This window comes from Salmo salar, chromosome 28 (genome assembly GCF_965601325.2).
Source record: "Salmo salar chromosome 28, fSalSal1, whole genome shotgun sequence".
NCBI lineage: Eukaryota > Metazoa > Chordata > Actinopteri > Salmoniformes > Salmonidae > Salmo > Salmo salar.
Window position 1 is genome coordinate 31717262 of NC_138318.1, and position 20897 is coordinate 31738158.

General features: G+C 43.1%; 1 protein-coding gene and 1 non-coding gene across 3 annotated transcripts in view; one reads left to right on the forward strand and one right to left on the reverse strand.

Moving 5' to 3' along the window:
* The window catches only part of LOC106589834 (dynein axonemal heavy chain 17), a 113475-nt gene that overhangs the window by 5464 nt on the left and 87114 nt on the right, over nt 1-20897 (reverse strand). Inside the window, exons 63-74 of one of the 2 annotated variants that reach the window (XM_014180221.3) lie at nt 16549-16713; nt 16320-16460; nt 16027-16197; nt 15669-15791; nt 8791-8984; nt 8564-8712; nt 8346-8473; nt 5314-5541; nt 4104-4295; nt 3105-3284; nt 2798-2980; nt 2526-2708 (exon numbers count right to left, since the gene is read on the reverse strand). In XM_014180221.3, coding sequence (XP_014035696.3) covers nt 2526-2708; nt 2798-2980; nt 3105-3284; nt 4104-4295; nt 5314-5541; nt 8346-8473; nt 8564-8712; nt 8791-8984; nt 15669-15791; nt 16027-16197; nt 16320-16460; nt 16549-16713 — 2037 coding nt within the window. The remainder of the gene's footprint in view (nt 1-2525; nt 2709-2797; nt 2981-3104; nt 3285-4103; nt 4296-5313; nt 5542-8345; nt 8474-8563; nt 8713-8790; nt 8985-15668; nt 15792-16026; nt 16198-16319; nt 16461-16548; nt 16714-20897) is intronic. The other variant, XM_014180222.3, reaches the window with a different exon arrangement.
* LOC123731485 (U7 small nuclear RNA) lies at nt 9867-9919 on the forward strand. Its single transcript, XR_006762638.1, has one exon. It is a non-coding gene; the product is annotated as a U7 small nuclear RNA (small nuclear RNA).

A 20897-nucleotide genomic window follows, 5' to 3' on the forward strand; every position in this document is an offset into this window, starting at 1 on the left:
GAAAAGAGCTGCTTTTTTTTAAATTAGTGAGTTTAATTTGACTCAGCACTGTCAACACTTTTATAAGCCATAAAATACACATTCTTCCAATATCCACTCAGCCTAATGAATGAGTAGGAAAGTGTATTTATAAGCTTGCGTTGTTATTATTAGCGGTTTGGGTCTTTTTTAATATCAAGGAATATTTCCCTCTCCGTTCATTGGAGTAAAAACATGAAATAATGCAGTGTGATGGGTTCTGACTTCTAAACTTGTAATATTGTTAATCATCAGGTATCCTATGGAAAGGAGAAGAGCCACAGTCTGGTTGTTACACCAGAAGTTAATGGTTATCTGTAGGAGGAATATATATGGGGGAGTCAATTAAGGTTGGATATGAGCAAGGGGCTTGGAATGTTACTAAGTAAGGGAAAGGCACTGATAAAGGTGGAGAGCTGTGGATTAGTGAGGAATAGGGGCCGAGGTCAGGTCACAGTAATGGAGAAGGAACAGGTTATTACCCACATCACTTAACTTCCTACCTAGCAATAAATATGTCATGTTTAGAGGGAAGGAGGAGACTTCACCTAAATTGGGGTATATGTGCTGGTGGGAACATGTCTTTGTCTGTTCAGCTGTCTGACACATTGGGTGAATAAACTTGGTTTTAGCTTTTCATAGTTGTCCTTCAGTTTTTAGAACCTAACAGGTGCTACTCGTATTTCGCCATCAGCTGGAAGACGGTGTTCCTTTATGGCCAGTATCAGTGGAGGAAAGAGAGAGCTGAGGGGTGTTAAGAGGCAGACCCACAGTCTGCTGCTCTCTCCCTCCACTGAGACTGACCATCAGATGCAGGCACCATCAGCCCAGTAAAATAAATAAATACAATTCAATTATTTAAATGTATGCTCACTCAGCTATGCCTCACAATATAACAACGGATCTATTACCAGTGTGATCATATAGCCTACCTCAAAATTTGAAACAACAATGCATTGGCAGGGCAATTCAAGCAAAGCTAATATGCGGTGATAATGTATTTGGCCTATAGCTTACTGCACAAACCTCATTGATACAGTACTGTTTTTAATTGGTTAATGTTGCATAGGCTTACGTTTTTTAGTCATGTAAAAAAACAATCTAAGCGTTAGATCTCAGCTTGCATGTTGACTCAAAGTGATCTTGACTCAGAAAAGGTTGGTGACCACTGTTCTAGAGTTTTCCCTGTTAACACTTTCAATGTTTCCCTTTACTGTGGATCGAATCAACACAATATTAGCCACTTTCAATGTTTCCCTTTACTGTGGATCGAATCAACACAATATTAGCCACTTTCAATGTTTCCCTTTACTGTGGATCGAATCAACACAATATTAGCCACTTTCAATGTTTCCCTTTACTGTGGATCGAATCAACACAATATTAGCCACTTTCAATGTTTCCCTTTACTGTGGATCGAATCAACACAATATTAGCCACTTTCAATGCAACATACCGAAACAAAACTAACTACGCAAGAGATTTTGTTGTAGGCAGAACGCATCGGAGTAGGATTCTATTGCATTGACACGCATTACTCAGCCCGTACTCTACACAGACTGGTGTGGCATAAACGATCAGAGCTGCAGTAGGGCTACTGTATATACAAATAGACCATTGACATATACTGTATGGATCTGTGCCATTTACTTTGAACTGGACTTTATTTACCGCATAAGTGATCGTGAGTAGATGCGCTTGTTTTGAGATGAAAGCGAGAGATGCACATTTTGTTCATATCCTTTGCTAGTTAGTGAGTTATTAGCCTAGTTATAGATCATTTGTAGTCAGCAATGGGGAAGTGATTGCTTCCTACAAGAACATAAAACATGTACATTTCTAGACATCTTTGAAAAGCGATTCAGGTAAAGAGCTTTTTTTGTTGTCTTAAAGGGGCAGTGTTGTGTTTTGAGACAGGCTTGAATAAGCTAAGTAGTCAATAGACAGAGGGTAGAATAATTTGGTATGGAAATAATTATGCATTTTATTTTGTAAAGTGGTTTCTTGCATCAAACAACAGCATTTTCAGTCACCTCCTTGTCTGAAGGACAAGTAGATAAACAGGTTTATGTCAAGCCCTGCATGTTTTTTTTCAAAAGTCTCATGGAATGTAGGCCTTCATTGAACACCACACATCGGCTGCTACTGTAGGCTGAATGACAGAACAGCTATTTCCATGTTAAAATGTTATGAGATGTATTTTCTCCATTGTTTTTGATGGTAAGCCACTGATAGGTCTACATTATGATCAAATAGCCACAGTAGCCTACTTGACCACTGTTAAAACTGTAACTTAAAGTGGGTACAGCCTGATTGTTCACTGTAAACGTGCGCTGGAAGTTGCACAGAATTTTCACAACGTTCAAATTTGCGCTCAGCAGACCTGAAATTTGCTCAGTGCTGGAAAGAATTTGAGAGAACATCGGTCACACCATTCCTTTCAGTATGACTACAGACAACCACTGTGATGTCATGTTACACACATACACACTCTGTCTCTCCCGTACCTTGAGTCCGAGGTTGAGCTCTTTGAGAGAGCGCGTGATCTCCTTGGTGAGGAAGTTCATCCTCTCACACTCCTGGAAGGCCACGATGATGTAGGGAGTTCTCTCCTCCACCTTGGCCATTATCTCTATCATGTTGAAACCATCTGGTAGCTTCTCCAGGATCTCATCCAGGATGCCCTTCACCTGTAGGGGAAAACACAGGCACACACAGGTCAGGACTCTAGTGGGGGTTACTTAAAGGCTCTGAGGTGTGGTGATGGTGTTTTTCATACCTTCTCCTCTCTGGACACCCCTCCTCCCCCGGCTGCGTCCGACTCTTTGGGCTGCATCTCCAGCACGGTGCGGAACAGCTTCTCTGAAGTGATGGTGAGGAAGCCAATCTCAGCGTTGGGGTGGAGGCCGTACAAGTAGGGGCTCTCTGGAGGCAGCACCTCATCTATGTACATATGGTAGCCCTGGACACACACTGAGGGTTACTGATAGGTAACAATCATTTTTGTTTTCAAGGGTGTTATCGTGTGTGTGTGTGTGTGTGTGTGTGTGTGTGTGTGTGTGTGTGTGTGTGTGTGTGTTCCAAACCTTGTAGTCAGAGTTGGGTGGTACAGGGAAGCTGGGTGCGAGGTACAGCTCTCCCTCCAGCATCTCAGGTCTGACATACTCCTCCAGATAGGTACGACACAACTTCCTGTCCCAGTCGTCTGTGATGTGGCCGCCGTACATGATCTCCCCAAACAGATAGCGCAGGTCGTCCCACGGCACCTGGAGAGAGAGGGAGGTGGGATGAGAGAATGGAGGGAGAGAGGGGGAGGTGGGGTGAGAGAATGGAGGGAGAGAGGGGGAGGTGGGGTGAGAGAATGGAGGGAGAGAGGGGGAGGTGGGGTGAGAGAATGGAGGGAGAGAGAGGGAGGTGGGGTGAGAGAATGGAGGGAGAGAGAGGGAGGTGGGGTGAGAGAATGGAGGGAGAGAGGGGGAGGTGGGGTGAGAGAATGGAGGGAGAGAGAAATGGAGAAAGAAGAAGGGGGAGAGAGAGAGCGAGTGGGGTCAGACACACACTACAAGCATCGCCACCAATGTGCCGTTCTACCTGCTACACAGAAACCAACCAAAATCAACGTATTTGATTAGAATGAATGCGCACGTCAGCCATCGAGCATTGAACCTCAGCGATTCTTGAGCTTAGAAACTGACACTGGACACGATGCAACGCAAACAGTATAGCAGCTTTCATTGATTTCAAAGGAAGCAGTCCCTCAATGGCTGATGGCTGTTGTGCAGCAGGGCCATAAAGCGCTAGGCTGATTGAGAGATGGTGATGCCAGTCACTCACTCACTCACCTTGGAGTTGGCCTCCAGGTAGTTGGTGATGCCAGTCACTCACTCACTCACCTTGGAGTTGGCCTCCAGGTAGTTGGTGATGCCAGTCAGTCACTCACCTTGGAGTTGGCCTCCAGGTAGTTGGTGATGCCAGTCACTCACTCACCTTGGAGTTGGCCTCCAGGTAGTTGGTGATGCCAGTCACTCACTCACTCACCTTGGAGTTGGCCTCCAGGTAGTTGGTGATGCCAGTCACTCACTCACCTTGGAGTTGGCCTCCAGGTAGTTGTAGAGCACGTTGACGGAGATGGTGAGGTCTCCGTTGTTGAAGGGGTAAGATCTGTTCCAGCCCTGAGCTCCAAACTTCCTCCTCTCAGCCACCACAGCGTGGAAGTAGCACAACGCAAACAGGATCACCTTGAACTCTGACTCTTTAGAGCACATTTCCAGAGTGTCCTAACACACACGTAGAGATAGGGAAGAGATTACATTCAACTCAAATTCAATTTAAGTGTGTGCATGTACTGTACACTGAGTACACCAAACATTAAGAACACCTTCCTAATATTGAGTTCTGATTAAAAACAGACAACCTCACTTTCACACCCTTTCATTGTCTTTTATATGGACACATGCCATGGCCACCGCTCATGACGTGTTTGTTAAAACAAAGAGTATAAAACACAAACTGAGGACGATGATTTCAACATGGGATGCTGGCCCATGTTGACTCCAATGCTTCCCACAGTTGTGTCAAGTTGGCTAGATGTCCTTTGGGTGGTGGACCATTCTTGATACATTTACATTTACATTACATTTTAGTCATTTAGCAGACACTCTTATCCAGAGCGACTTACAGTAGTGAATGCATACATTTCATTTCTAAACATTATTATACTTTTCTTTTTTTTTTTTTCCTGTGCTGGCCCCCCGTGGGAATCGAACCCACAACCCTGGCGTTGCAAACACCATGCTCTACCAACTGAGCTACAGGGAAGGCTGTGAAACACACGGGAAACTGTTGAGTGTGAAAAACACAGCAGCGTTGCAGTTCTTGACACAAACCGGTGCGCCTGGCACCTACTACCATACCCCGTTCAAAGGCACATAAATCTTTTGTCTTGCCCATTCACCCTCTGAATGGCACACATACACAACCCATGTCTCAAGGGAAGGCTTACAAATCCTTAACCTGTCTCCTCCCCTTCATCTACACTGATTGAAGTGGATTTAACAAGTGACATCAATAAGGGATCCTAGCTTTCACTTGGGTTCACCTGGTCAGTCTGTCATGGAAAGAGCATGTTTTGTAAACTCAGTGTATATGCATAGTTGTCTCCATTTCAGCGCCAACTGGTAAAAATACTCTGATCTTGTAGATTATTTAGGCACATTTTGGGGTTAGGAAAGTATGCATCATTCTTAATGTTTTGTAAAGTCAGTGTTTGTGTGTGTGAGCATACGTATGTGTTACCTGGTTGAAGAGATACAGGGCCTTGTGCAGGTTAGCTTGCATGCCGGTGGGCGGTTCGTTGGTGATCTTAATGCCATTCTCCAGCAGGCCCTGGGGGATGTAGTGCGACTCTGGCGTGGGCGAAGGCTCAGCTGACATGTACACGCGATAGTCATCATGGCTACCCATGCTGTAGCGCTCCACTAGTTTATCCAGGCTGCCCAGCCACTTGGCCACCAGGTGGATGTTCTACAAAGGGGAGAGTTTATTATTGAATACCTGCCGAGTAGTCCATATACACGGAACAAAAATATAAACGCAACATTCAGCAATTTCAAAGATTTTACAGAGTTACCGTTCATGTATGGAAATCAGTCAATTCAAATAAATTCATTAGGCCCTAATCTATGGATTTCACATGACTGGGAATACAGTCACAGATACCTTAAAAATAGGTAGAGGCGTGGATCAGAAAACCAGTCAGTATCTGTTGTGACCACCATTTTCCTCATGCAGTGCAACACAGAGTTGATCAGGCTGTTGATTGTGGCCTGTGGAAAGTTGTCCCACTCCTTTTCAATGACTGTGCGAAGTTGCTGGATATTGTTGGGGACTGGAACAAGTTGTCGATCCAGAGCATCCCAAACATGCTCAATGGGTGACATGTCTGTTGAGTATGCAGGCCATGGAAGAACTGGGACATTTTCAGCCACCAGGAAGTGCGTACAGATCCTTGCGACATGGGGCCGTGCATTATCATCCTGAAACATGAGGTGATGGCGGCGGAAGAAAAAAACAACAGGATCTTGTCACGGTATCTCTGTGCATTCAAATTGCCATCAATAAAATGCAATTGTGTTTGTTGTCCATAGCTTTTGACTGCCCATACCATAAACCCACTGCCACCATGGGGCACTCTGTTCACAACGTTGTCATCAGCAAATCGCTCGTACACACGACACCATACACGCTGTCTGCCATCTGCCCGGTACAGTTGAAACCAGGATTCATCTGTAAAGAGCACACTTCTCCAGCGTGCCACTGGCCATCGAAGGTGAGCATTTGCCCACTGAAGTTGGTTACAATGCTGAACTGCAGTCAGGTAAAAACCCTGGTGAGGACGACGAGCATGCAGATGAGCTTCCCTGAAACGGTTTCTGACAGTTTGTGTAGAAATTCTTCACTTGTGCAAACCCACAGTTTCATCAGCTGTCCAGTAGCTGGTCTCAGATGTAGGAGGTCCAGGGCTGGCGTGGTTACACATGGTCTGCGATTGTAAGGCTGGTTGGATGTACTGACAAATTCTCAAAAACGACGTTGGAGACGGCTTAAGGTAGAGTAATTAACATTCAATTCTCTGACAACAGCTCTCGTGGACATTTCTGCAGCCAGCATGCCAATTGCAATCCCTCAATGGTTGAGACAGCTGTGGCATTGTGTTGTGTGACAAAACATTTTAGAATGGCCTTTTAAAAATAAATACAAATAATAATAAATTATGTATGAAATGTATGCTCTGGATAAGAGCGTCTGCTAAATGACTAAAATGTCAAATGTAATTGTACCCAGCACAAGGTGCGCCTGTGTAATGATCATGCTGTTTAATCAGCTTCTTGATATGCCACACCTGTCAGATGGATGGATTATCTTGGAAAAGGAGAAATGCTTACTAACAGGGATGTAAACATATTTGTCCACATAATTTGAGAGAAATAAGCTTTTTGTGCGTATCGAACATTATCTGGGATCTTTTATTTCAGCTCATGAAACATGGGATCAAAACTTTCTATGTTGCGTTTATATTTTTGCTCATTGTAGTTAGTCTATAACTAGTCTATATGAGGTTACAAATGCAGTTTAATAACAACCAGAGCCATATAAAGCATTAGGAAAAAATATCCTTCACGTTGGAACAAAATATTCCATGACAATGGATGTGTCCCAAATGGCACCCCTATTATAGGACCCTATCAAATCTGCCATGCGGAGAACGCAGACAGAATCATGGAATTCAGACATTAAAACGGAATTCAATAATATTCAAAAATGTATTGAACTTAGTAGGAAATCAACTAAATATATTGAATTTATTAGAAAATCTATGAATTTGCCCAAGATTATCATAAGAGATTAACAAAATGCATCATTGATTCCTATTTTCCTTCCAACTTTCTGAAGAGGCAATGCGGTAATGCCCCTCTGTGTGTGCCTACTTTATGTAGCCGTTAGCCAGCTGATCCGACGCGCTTGCTTACAGCTGCACTAGGATCGGACAGGCTTCCTGTGTAGATTAAGACACAGAGGAGCTGGCATGAGATATGGCTCGGAAAACGTACCTCAATCAAGGGGTGAGAAATGCGGGGTACTTCGAATTGTCCCATTATCCCAACTGTTACACCGAGAAGATTGAACGACTGCTAGTCTTTAAGTAAACTGCAGTGTCTTAATCTACACAGGAAGCCTGGCCAACCCTAGTGCAGCTGTACGCAAGCGGGTCGGATCTGCTGGCTAGTAGCCTTTAGTGATGATGCCAATGATAACCTTCAACAATGAAATGTTAACTACAAAGTAGTCTATGTGGACCTGACAGAACGATATTATGATTATTTGCATTAATGCAGTGGCGATTTGTTTATCAAACTCTGCAATCACATGTGCACTACAGAAACACTACTAACCAAACAAGTAACTTGCTGGTGCACACTTGAATTAAAGCGCATCTACATCCAAAAATGAACATTTCTTATATTTTTCCCAAACCTCAAAATAGGTCTCCTGATGTGGTTTAAGTATTGTTGTGGACTTAGAACAGACAATGTTGGGGTTAAAAAAGTGTGATTTTGAGAGTGAAAACCTGAAAACTAAATGGAGAAAATGGAATTTGGGGAAAAGAATGTATGGAATTAGGCAAAAAATAAAACATTTACATAAGAACCTACTATTCTCCGGTCTATAAAGTTGAATAGGGTTCCATTTGAGATGAAGACAATAACTTGCACGCTGTTCAAACTCCAGCCTGTGAGTAAGGAGTAAGTGGTGCCCATTCAGTGTACCTGCAGTATAACCCAGTGTCCTTCTCTAGCTGCCATGTTCAGAGCAGCCTCGGCCACCACCTCCTGGCCCTGACCCAGAGACACGTTGTGGAACTTCCCGTTGTCAAAGGTGAAACCCATCTTCTTACCTGGACCAAATGACAGGATGGCAGGTTAGACATGAAACAGATAGGGTTCAAGGTCCTACAGCAAGTGTGTGTGTGCGTGCGTGTACAGACCTAGAGCTTCCACATCTTTGAGGGGGTCGACTCCCGGGGAGAGGATGAAGAACATGGGAGTAGACGAGCTGCTCTCCTCAAATGATACGGCGAACTCCACGCTCCTCCCCTCCACGTACTTTGTACCCATCTTCTCCTCCACAAAGGTACTACAACACACAGAACAAACACTCAACATTACCAGAACAAACATCTGCTTCCTTTACACTGGTGTGTGTGTCTTGTACCTGACTGCGTAGGATATCCGGTCCGGTCTCATACACCTCATCATGCAGAGTTTCTGGAGGCCCGTTTTGTTCTTCCACTCCTGAGGAAACTTTTCCTTCTCCGGAGCCTCCGACTCAACAAACTTCTTCCAGCGCTTTGCAGATCCCTCCATGTCCCGGTCCAGGTTCTTAAACTCATCAAACTCCGACAGGGCCTGACACACACACACACACACACACATACACAAACCTCTATTACTCAGCTCTGCAGGTGGATAGTGTGTGTCAGTAGAGTGTGTGTGTGTGTGTGATTGTCGGTACACTCTCAGAAATAAAGGTGTACAAACGCTTGTCACTGTAGTGGTACGTAATTTGTACCTTTAGTTATAGGTACATCAATGTACCCTTGCCTTTTTAGGGTACCATCACATTGACAAGGTCATTTGTTCCTTTTAAGTGGCAAAAAGGTTTTGGGGTGTTGTTTTAACACTGTAGGGTGTAAAGCCTTTTTGCAAATTTCCCAGGGTGTCTTTCAAGTAAATCTGAGTTATTACCAGTACCACCCATGACTGTTTTTGCTAGTGACAGAGACATGGTTTTATCATTGAAATTAAACTCTTTATGACAACACATTACATACAGGTAACTGCCAAAATAATGGAAACACTTCAGTAAATGAGGGACACAAAGTATATTGAAAGCAGGTGCTTCCACACAAGTGTGGTTCCTGAGTTAATTAAGCAATTAACATCCCATCATCCCACATGAAATACTAAAGTTTACTATAGAATACTACAGTAATTACTATAGAATTCTATAGCAATCTGTAGTATACTATAGTAAATACTGCAGTCAGCAAAAACACTACACTTTTTAAAATATAGTAAATACTACAGTATTTAATTTGCATATACCATGCCCATTCCCCTCCCCCATTTCACAATTTGTGCCACCGATAAGTGAGAAAGCTAAATGCCAAGTAAATGCCAAGTATATATTGTATTCCCAACAGGTTATAGAAAAGAGCAGAAGCTCTGAACTATCTGTTCAGACCCCAGTACAACCTACCTACCTACCTCACCTACCTACAGACTGGAAAATGTACTCTTTTAGTATTTCTCCAGTAGGTTTCCTGAAGGAGAAAGCCCACTTATATGTCAAAGATAATAAAACAAGAACACTATAGTAAATACTACAGTAATGTCTGCAAAAATACTACAGTACACTACAATCCGCAAAAACACTACATGAATTACTATAGTATATACTTCAGTTATCTTACTACAGTAGTTATACTATAATTAACTGTAAATACTACAGTATTAAAAAACTATACAGTGAATCCTACAGTAAATTCCACAAAAACACTACAGTAAATACTATCTAATTAATACCATTGTATACTATAGTATTTTTTAATTTGGGATGCTTAGGGGCATGTACAAAAATGTTGGGCAGGCCATTATTTTGGCAACCATAGCTATGTCCCCATTGGATAAAAATGCCCCAACCCACAGGGCACGAATGGTCACTGAATAGTTGATTGCTCCATGCTTGATTGTTCATCTTGATCATAATAGATTCATCAAGTATATGGTTTGGCTACGTGTATTAATCTACACGCAGCCAGAGACAGTAGCAGCAGCATCGCCCTTGCAAAAAAAAAACCCGCTAGAGATTGGCAAGTGAAACGCACACTGGGCACTTTGATTGGACCAGCAAACTATCAATCAAAACAGGGGTGAGCTAGCAACAGATTGTTGATTTGCTGTACAGCTATAGTTTCCGGTGAAGCGCAAACGTCAAATTGTAGTGAGAGGATTGCCATAATAAATAAATATGCAGCTCCAAAAAAAATTGGTGATCAAGAATATGAACTGTTTACTTTGCAAGCTCACCAGCAATGGTGGCAACAATTACTAGCATAGGTCTAATGGTCTTTTGGTATGTAACAATTGCTTAATATTGATCATTTACTTATGAAGCTTGTATTTGGAATGTGTTGTTAAAATGAAATATTACTGTGGCGAAGAGGCGCTGCTCTTCACGTGCAGTCTCCATACTCCTGCCAGTAGTTTTTTTTCTTCCTCTTGTTGAAATAAAATATTTGCTGTTGCTTTCACACGTTTAAATGCATAGGCCCTATGTGGTAAATCTATATTCCATCTAATACTACAATAATTGCTAGCGTTTCATCATTCCATTGCCTTACTGTAACACGTAGACATTTCTGTTTCTTGTTTGATAGGCCTACGATACATTTTCATTTTATAGCCAACCATTTCTTACCCTGCTCACAGTGGGCGTGATGTTTATAGTGCACATGAACATTCGCAAGACTCATGAGGTAGAAGTTATGTTTATTTAATTCAATATATAGTTTCATTTGTTCATGTTTCCCGGGTTATGGCAGAGTTGCGCGTGTCTGTCCAATGTCTGTCATTTTTGTTGCGCCTTAGTGCGCATACAAATAGGCGACATGGCCTGCGCTCCACGCTTTGGAGTCAGAACGTTGAATAAGATCAAATGATTGTTCCATGTATGCATGGTGTTGGAATATCATTAATAATAATTACGTCTAAGTAAGACCAACGTAGCAATGGATGTGGACATTTCCTTTAACATTGTAGAACCATTTTATTGGTTATAATTGCCAATTGGGTAATTGTATGGTCCTGGGAGCCAAGTACTTATTATATAGGCCTACTTGTTTGAGCTCCTGTTAGACAAATTCTATTTGGTTTCTCAGATAGGGCAGTTTAAGCCTGATACAGAGGCTATTCCCCATGTATATTTTGTATGATATGGTGCTTTCACCATTGGATCACCAAGACCTGTAAATAAATGTACACTCTGAGCTCGTCAACCTGCCTTGCCTTCTGGTGCTACAAGGTCTATATTTTACAATTACATAGGCTGCTAACAAAAATATGTTGTAGACAAAATAATGAAAAGGGCTGTCCTGTAGCCTCGATAGACAAAGATTTGTAGTTGAACAAGTCGTTGCATGTATACATACAGTTGAAGTCTGAAGTTTACATACACCTTAGCCAAATACATTTAAACTCAGTTTTTCACAATTCCTGACATTTAATCACATTCCCAGTGGGTCAGAAGTTTACATACACTCAATTAGTATTTGGTAGCATTGCCTTTAAATTGTTTAACTTGAGTCAAACGTTTCGGGTTAGCCTTCCACAAGCTTCCCACAATAAGTTGGGTGAATTTTGGCCCATTCCTCCTGACAGAGCTAGTGTAACTGAGTCAGGTTTGTGGGCCTCCTTGCTCGCACATGCTTTTTCAGTTCTGCCCACAAATTTTCTATAGGATTGATGTCAGGGCTTTGTGATGGCCACTCCAACACCTTGACTTTGTTGTCTTTAAGCCATTTTGCCAGAACTTTGGAAGTATGCTTGGGGTCATTGTCCATTTGGAATACCCATTTGCGACCAAGCTTTAACTTCCTGACTGATGTCTTGAGATGTTGCTTCAATATATCCACATAATTTCCCTCCCTCATGATGCCATCTATTTTGTGAAGAGCACCTGTCTCTCCTGCAGCAAAGCACCCCCACAACATGATGCTGCCACCCCCGTGCTCCCCCTTTTTCCTCCAAACATAACGATGGTCATTATGGCCAAACAGTTCTATTTTTGTTTCATTAGACCAGAGGACATTTCTCCAAACAGTACGATCTTTGTCCCCATGTGCAGTTGCAAACCGTAGTCTACTTTTTTTATGCCGATTTTGGAGCAGTGGCTTCTTCCTTGCTGAGTGGCCTTTCAGGTTATGTCGATATAGGACTCATTTTACTGTGGATATAGATACTTTTGTACCCGTTTCCTCCAGCATCTTCACAAGGTCCTTTGCTGTTGTTCTGGGATTGATTTGCACTTTTTGCACCAAAGTACGTTCATCTCCAGGAGACAGAACGCGTCTCCTTCCTGAGCGGTATGACGGCTGCGTGGTCTCATGGTGTTAATACTTGCGGACTATTGTTTGTACAGATGAACGTGGTACCTTCAGGCGTTTGGAAATTGCTCCCAAAGATGAACCAGACTTGTGAAGGTCTAAAAAAAAATTCTGAGGTCTTGGCTGATTAATTTTGATTTTCCCATGATGTCAAGCAAAGAGGCACTGAGTTTGAAGGTAGGCCCTGAAATACATCCACAGGTACACCTCCAATTGACTCAAATTATGTCAATTAGCCTATCAGAAGCTTCTAAAGCCATGACATCATTTTCTGGAATTTTCCAAGCTGTTTAAAAGCACAGACAACTTAGTGTATATAAACTTCTGACTCACTGGAATTGTGATACAGTGAATTATAAGTGAAATAATCTGTCTGTAAACAATTGTAAAAATGACTTGTGTCATTCACAAAGTAGATGTCCTAACCGACTTGCCAAAACTATAGTTTGTTAACAAGAAATTTGTGGAGTGGATGAAAAAAGAGTTTTAATGACTCCAACCTAAGTGTATGTAAACTTCTGACTTGAACTGTATATATCTTTTTTTTTACTTTTTACTTGACTTGAAAAGTTGTGACTTGACTTACTCTTAGAATGCACGACTTTGACTCGAGTCTTGATCGGTTCTACTTGGGACCCGACTTGAGACTTGCTTGTGACTCAAATAATAGTGACTTGGTCCCACCTCTGGCAATAAGTCCAACTTCTAACAGCTTGGATTAGTTTAGAAAAATGTATGTTATTTGTCTTTGTGTAAAAAAAAAAAATAATCAAAAGGCACTCGCACGTCTGAGCTATCTTTTTTGCAGGTGCATGGTAACAGTTGAATAAGATGAGAAAAAAGCAGGAACCCGCACACTGCTCTTTAAGAAGCTTTACGTATCGGCCTCACGGCCTTCGTCAGAGCTTTTGAGGCCGATACGTAAAGCTTATTAAAGAGCAGTGATACTATCAAGAGCAGTGTGCGGGTTCCTTCTTTGTTCTCATTTATCTTTGTGTAGCATAAGATCAATCAATGTGCATGCAAAAATACACATTGAAACAAACAATTCTAAAAAATAAACTTGCAACAGAGCATGCTGGGAAATATACTGCTCAAAAAAATAAAGGGAACACTAAAATAACATATCCTAGATCTGAATGAATGAAATAATCTTATTAAATACTTTTTTCTTTACATAGTTGAATGTGCTGACAACAAAATCACACAAAAATAATCAATGGAAATCCAATTTATCAACCCATGGAGGTCTGGATTTGGAGTCACACTCAAAATTAAAGTGGAAAACCACATTACAGGCTGATCCAACTTTGATGTAATGTCCTTAAAACAAGTCAAAATGAGGCTCAGTAGTGTGTGTGGCCTCCACGTGCCTGTATGACCTCCCTACAACGCCTGGACATGCTCCTGATGAGGTGGCGGATGGTCTCCTGAGGGATCTCCTCCCAGACCTGGACTAAAGCATCCGCCAACTCCTGGACAGTCTGTGGTGCAACGTGGTGTTGGTGGATGGAGCGAGACATGATGTCCCAGATATGCTCAATTGGATTCAGGTCTGGGGAACGGGCGGGCCAGTCCATAGCATTAATGCCTTCCTCTTGCAGGAACTGCTGACATACTCCAGCCACATGAGGTCTAGCATTGTCTTGCATTAGGAGGAACCCAGGGCCAACCGCACCAGCATATGGTCTCACAAGGGGTCTGAGGATCTCATCTCGGTACCTAATGGCAGTCAGGCTACCTCTGGCGAGCACATGGAGGGCTGTGCAGCCCCCCAAAAAATGCCACCCTACACCATGACTGACCCACCGCCAAACCGGTCATCCTGGAGGATGTTGCAGGCAGCAGAACGTTCTCCACGGCGTCTCCAGACTCTGTCACGTCTGTCACGTGCTCAGTGTGAACCTGCTTTCATCTGTGAAGAGCACAGGGCGCCAGTGGCGAATTTGCCAATCTTGGTGTTCTCTGGCAAATGCAAAACGTCCTGCACGGTGTTGGGCTGTAAGCACAACCCCCACCTGTGGACGTCGGGCCCTCATACCACCCTCATGGAGTCTGTTTCTGACCGTTTGAGCAGACACATGCACATTTGTGGCCTGCTGGAGGTCATTTTGCAGGGCTCTGGCAGTGCTCCTCCTGCTCCTCCTTGCACAAAGGCGGAGGTAGCGGTCCTGCTGCTGGGTTGTTGCCCTCCTACGGCCTCCTCCATGTCTCCTGATGTACTGGCCTGTCTCCTGGTAGCGCCTCCATGCTCTGGACACTACGCTGACAGACACAGCAAACCTTCTTGCCACAGGTCGCATTGAAGTCCCATCCTGGATGAGCTGCACTACCTGAGCCACTTGTGTGGGTTGTAGACCCCATCTCATGCTACCACTAGAGTGAAAGCACCGCCAGCATTCAAAAGTGACCAAAACATCAGCCAGGAAGCATAGGAACTGAGAAGTGGTCTGTGGTCCACACCTGCAGAACCACTCCTTTATTGGGGGTGTCTTGCTAATTGCCTATAATTTCCACCTGTTGTGTATTCCATTTGCACAACAGCATGTGAAATTTATTGTCAATCAGAGTTGCTTCCTAAGTGGACAGTTTGATTTCACAAAAGTGTGATTGACTTGGAGTTACATTGTGTTGTTTAAGTGTTCCCTTTATTTTTTTGACCAGTGTATTATAATGATGGGTGAGGCATTTGAGTGTGTGTGATGACTGTACCTTTATATTCAAAATATACCATTATAATAGATTATCCGCACATGTACCCTAAAAGGTACCGCACAGTACCATGTGAGATTATATGTGTACCTCTGAAAGGACATTATGCAAATGTTGATATTTTTGTACCCCTGGTTACAATACTGTACCCTAACCATACTCTTTCTTCTGAGAGTGTAGAGTATGTGTGCGTGTGTGTTTGGGCTGTGCCCACCTTGATGCCACCCCAGCCCTGGTTGGCCAGGAAGTCGACCGGAGAGCTCAGGCCAGCTTTGTACGGGAACCTCAGAAGGAAGTCCAGCTCAGTAGGGTTGATCTCCTTCTTCATCAGCAAGATCTACTCACACACACATATATGAATAGTATTCTCATCCACCAAGCAGAAATGTTCTACGTAAGTATATGGGCCTATGTGTGTCACCAAATGTCACTTTGATTCTGTAAGTTCCTATTTTGTCAAAAGTCATTCTGTCTGTGTCCCAAACGGTACCCTATTCCCTATTTAGTGCTCTACTTTTGACCAGGGCTCATAGGGCACCCTATTCACTAGTCTGTCTGGTGTGTTTTCTGACCTGGAATGCGACCTGAGCGATGAAGGTAAGCTTGTCCCTCTCAAACAGACTGCGGTTGGTGTACATGAACACAGAGTAGGTGATCTGGTCTATCAGGTTGTTCACTCTGTGTTTCACCTCGTCCGCCGGCTCTGTAAGCATGATGGCCACCTCAAACACAACACTGAAGGCCTACACACACAGACAGACACACACACACAAAACCAAGTTTTCATAAAATATTATTAGTTCTGAGGTTGATAATAAAGTCATGAGTATTGAGAGTGTGATTCTAAAGTCCTGTGGAGTGTTACCTTGAGGGAGAACTGGTAGATGGGGTTGATTTTGTTCAGGTCGTTGAGGATAAAGTAGAGCAGAGCAGCTCGTATCGACGCAGGTCTGTAGTTCTCTCTGGCCTCGTTGATCTTAACCTCTGTTATCTTTGCTTCGCGCACCTGAAGGCCACAAACCCAAACACTCTCCACTCACCTTCACACCATAATAGACCATCATTAGAGAAAGTGTGTTTGTGTGTGTGTCTACCTTCTCCTCGATCTCGGTGGCGGTTGCTTTGGTGATTTCCAGGTTCTCTACAAGGGCGGTGTCTCCCAAAAAGTTGCCGGAGGCGGCCGAGAGGCGAGCCAACAGGGAGTCCTCCAGCTGCTTCAGCACAATCTTAAAGTTGTTTTGCTGCTTGGTCAGCTCAGCCTATATACACATCACAGAGCAACGGGGACGGGTTAGTCACAGCACCCGGAGTAGAGTAAAGGTGCCCTTAGATGATGATCTTGGGTCCGTTTTGCATTTTCCCCACTAATGGTTAAAATGGTTGGGGAATGTAGAAGCTGATCCTAGCTCAAGTTGTGTGGTTCCCAACACTTCACCCCGGAGCCACACCACCTACCACTCATCCTGAAGAAATACACTTGAAGACAGGGGAACTGACTTTTTTGTTGTTGTCACAAACCAGATCAATTTTATTGGATATCATTTTTCATTGATTGATTTGGCTTGCCCTCTCTCTACACACACACAAATGGTTCTACAGTGCCAAATAAAGGTTATTTGGCTTGTAACCATAGCGGATCCCTTTTGGGGTGCTATATAGAACCCTTATTTGAAGGTACTATAAAGAACCATGCTCATAAGGTTCTCAAATAAACCTTTATGGTGCTATAAAGAACCCTTTCCTAAGCGACAAAGAATCATTAAAAAGGTTCTAAATAGCAAAGGGTTCTTTATCTTTATGGAAAATGGTTCTATAAATAACCTTTCTCGATCTCAAAGGTTCTACAAAGAACCTTTTGAAGAACCATACAGGGTTTTTTATTCTGGTGAGCCATATTAAATTGTTAAAATTCCATAGGTGTATTATTGTGTTAGTTGAATCAGGTGTGCTAGCCCTGCCATGGCTGGGGGTCCCTGAGGAGAACTGAGAACCACTGATTAAGTCAACAGTTCTCAATTGACACAAAGCCTTCGTTACAAGCCATAGTCATATTTAACTGATGGATGCTACTGAATGTAAATGCAATATATTAAAATGTAAACGTAATAGATGAAGGCAAGCCTAGAAAATTTCTCTGTTTTTTTCTGTGTTGAGTCAGTACACAATCATTTAGTTCTATTTGTCTTATTTTAAATGTATTTAATTCTGTCCTTGCTGTTCTTGTTTATTCATGTTCTGTATTATGTCATGTTTTGTGTAGACCACAGTAAAAGTAGCAGCTGCTTTGCAACAGCTAATGGGGATCCTAATAAAATACCAAATACCAAACATTTAATGACATAACACAACAGATTAGATAAACTGGAATGACACTCTCACCCACAGTTGCATAAAGTTAGCTGTGACCAAACCAAGCCCCTATATTTTAATTCTTTTTTATTTATTTCACCTTTATTTAACCAGGTAGGCCAGTTGAGAACATGTTCTCAATTACAACTGCGACCTGGTAAAGATAAAGCAAAGCAGTGCGACAAAAAACAACACAGAGTTACACATGGGATAAACAAAAGTAGTCAATAACAATAGAAAAAATCTATATACAGTGTGTGCAAATGGAGTAAGGAGGTAAGGCAATAAATAGGCCATAGTAGCGAAGTAATTGTAATTTAGCAAATTACCACTGGAGTGATAGATGTGCAGATGATGTGCAAGTAGAAATACTGGTGTGTGGGCTGTGTACAGATGGGCTGTGTACAGCTGCAGCGATCGGTGAGCTGCTCAGATAGCTGATGATTAAAGTTACTGAGGGAGATATAAGTCTCCAACTTCAGCGATTTTTGCAATTCGTTCCAGTCATTGGCGGCAGAGAACTGGAAGGAAAGGCGGCCAAAGGAGGTGTTGGCTTTGGGGATGACCAGTGAGATATACCTGCTGGGGCGCGTGCGACGGGTGGGTGTTGTTATGGTGACCAGTGAGCTGAGATAAGGCGGAGCTTTACCTAGCAAAGACTTATAGATGACCTGGAGCCAGTGGGTCTGACGACGAATATGTGGCGAGGGCTAGCAGACGAGAGCATACAGGTCGCAGTGGTGGGTGGTATATGGGGCTTTGGTGACAAAATGGATGGCACTGTGATAGACTGCATCCAGCTTGTTGAGTAGAGTGTTGGAGGCTATTTTGTAAATGCCATCGCCGAAGTCGAGGATCGGAAGGATAGTCAGTTTTACGAGGGTATGTTTGGCAGCGTCAGTAAAGGAGGCTTTGTTGCGAAATAGGAAGCCGATTCTAGATTTAATTTTGGATTGGAGATGCTTAATATGAGTCTGGAAGGAGAGTTTACAGTCTAGCCAGACACCTAGGTATTTGTAGTTGTCCACATATTCTAAGTCAGAACCATCCAGAGTAGTGATGCTGGACGGGCGGGCAGTGACCGGTTGAAGACCATGCATTTAGTTTTTACTAGCGTTTAAGAGCAGTTGGAGGCCACGGAAGGAGTGTTTTATGGCATTGAAACTCGTTTGGAGGTTTGTTAACACAGTGTCCAAAGAAGGGCCAGATGTATACAGAATGATGTTGTCTGCGTAGAGGTGGATCAAGGAATCACCCGCAGCAAGAGCGACATCATTGATATATACAGAGAAAAGAGTCTCCCCGAGAATTGAACACTGTGTTACCCCCATAGAGACTGCCAGAGGTCCGGACAACAGGCCCTCCGATTTGACACACTGAACTCTATCTGAGAAGTAGTTGGTGAACCAGGCGAGGCAGTCATATTTGAGAAACCAAGGCTGTTGAGTCTGCCGATAAGAATACGGTGATTGACAGAGTCAAAGCCTTGGCTAGGTCGATGAAGACGGATGCACAGTACTGTCTTTTATCGATGGCGGTTATGATAGTACCTTGAGCGTGGCTGAGGTGCACCCATGACCAGCTCAGAAACCGGATTACACAGCGGAGAAGGTATGGTGGGATTTGAAATGGTCAGTGATCTGTTTGTTAACTTGGCTTTCGAAGACTTTGGAAAGGCAGGGCAGGATGAATATAGGTCTGTAACAGTTTGGGTCTAGAGTGTCACCCTCTTTGAAGAGGGAGATGACCGCGGCAGCTTTCCAATCTTTAGGAATCTCGGACGAAACGAAAGAGAAGTTGAACAGACTAGTAATAGGTGTCGCAACAATGGCGGCGGATAATTTTAGAAAGAGGGGGGCCAGATTGTCTAGCCCAGCTGATTTGTACGGGTCCAGGTTTTGCAGCTTTTTCAGAACATCTGCTATCTGGATTTGGGTGAAGGAGAAGCTAAGGCCATACAAATTTGACTTGATATATAACAGATGGGTTTTATGGAGTTGGTCCCCCCCTTTGCTGCTATAACAGCCTCCACCCTTCTGTGAAGACTTTCCACTAGATGTTGGAACATTGCTGCCAGGGACTTGAATCCATTCAGCCACAAGAGCGTTAGTGAGGTCAGGCACTGATGTTGGGCGATTAGGCCTGGCTCGCAGTCGGCGTTCCAATTCATCACAAAGGTGTTCACTGGGGTTGAGGTCAGGGCTCTGTGCAGGCCAGTCAAGTTCTTCCACACCGATCTCTGAAAACCATTTCTGTATGGACTTCGCTTTGTGCACAGGGGCATTGTCATGCTGAAATAGGAAAGGGCCTTCCCCAAACTGTTGCCACAATGTTAGAAGCTGTAGTTTACGCTTTCAGTACTAGATGAATTCTCTGACCCTTTGATTGGGTGGACAATATGTCAGTTCATGCTGCAAGAGCTCTGAAGGTTGGAGAATGTCCTCCAGAAGTTAGCATAATTACTGTGTACTATGGAAGGGGTTGAGAACCATGTAGGCAGTATAACGTATCCGGTATTGATGCATGGACCGGTTTAGATTTTTTACTTTACCTTCTATACCGGTATTTTAATGTTTGGTTTGTTAAATGTGATACGCCATGTGTAATGTCAATGTTTATAGTGTACTTCGCTACTTCAGTCATCTCTTTCCACACAGACCTAGCCACGCCCCCTGTCACTCAAGGAGCGCATTAGATGCTCCTCAACCAGGAGACACTTGTTAAGTCTGCATGATCAATGCAGCACATGCAAAAATCTTGATAACAATGCTGTTTTCACTTTGCTTCTTAATATAAATCCACTAGCGTTCTACAATGACACCAGTAGCTTGTGTTTCTTACATCAGCAAACAGCTAGTTTGTCTTTTCTTAGCAAGTTGCCCTAAATTTTGTGAGACACAAAATGTTAGCCGCTAATACTAATAGCTAGCTAGCTAATAAATGTACTGAGTAAGAACAAACGTAGCTAGCTAATACAGCCTGATAATACCAGTGATGGTGAACACCTAAATCAGCATGTTGTTTATGCAACAGTATCTTCTAAATCAAAGAGGAATATCCAAAGCAAGAATATGTTAGCTACACGAAGTTGCTA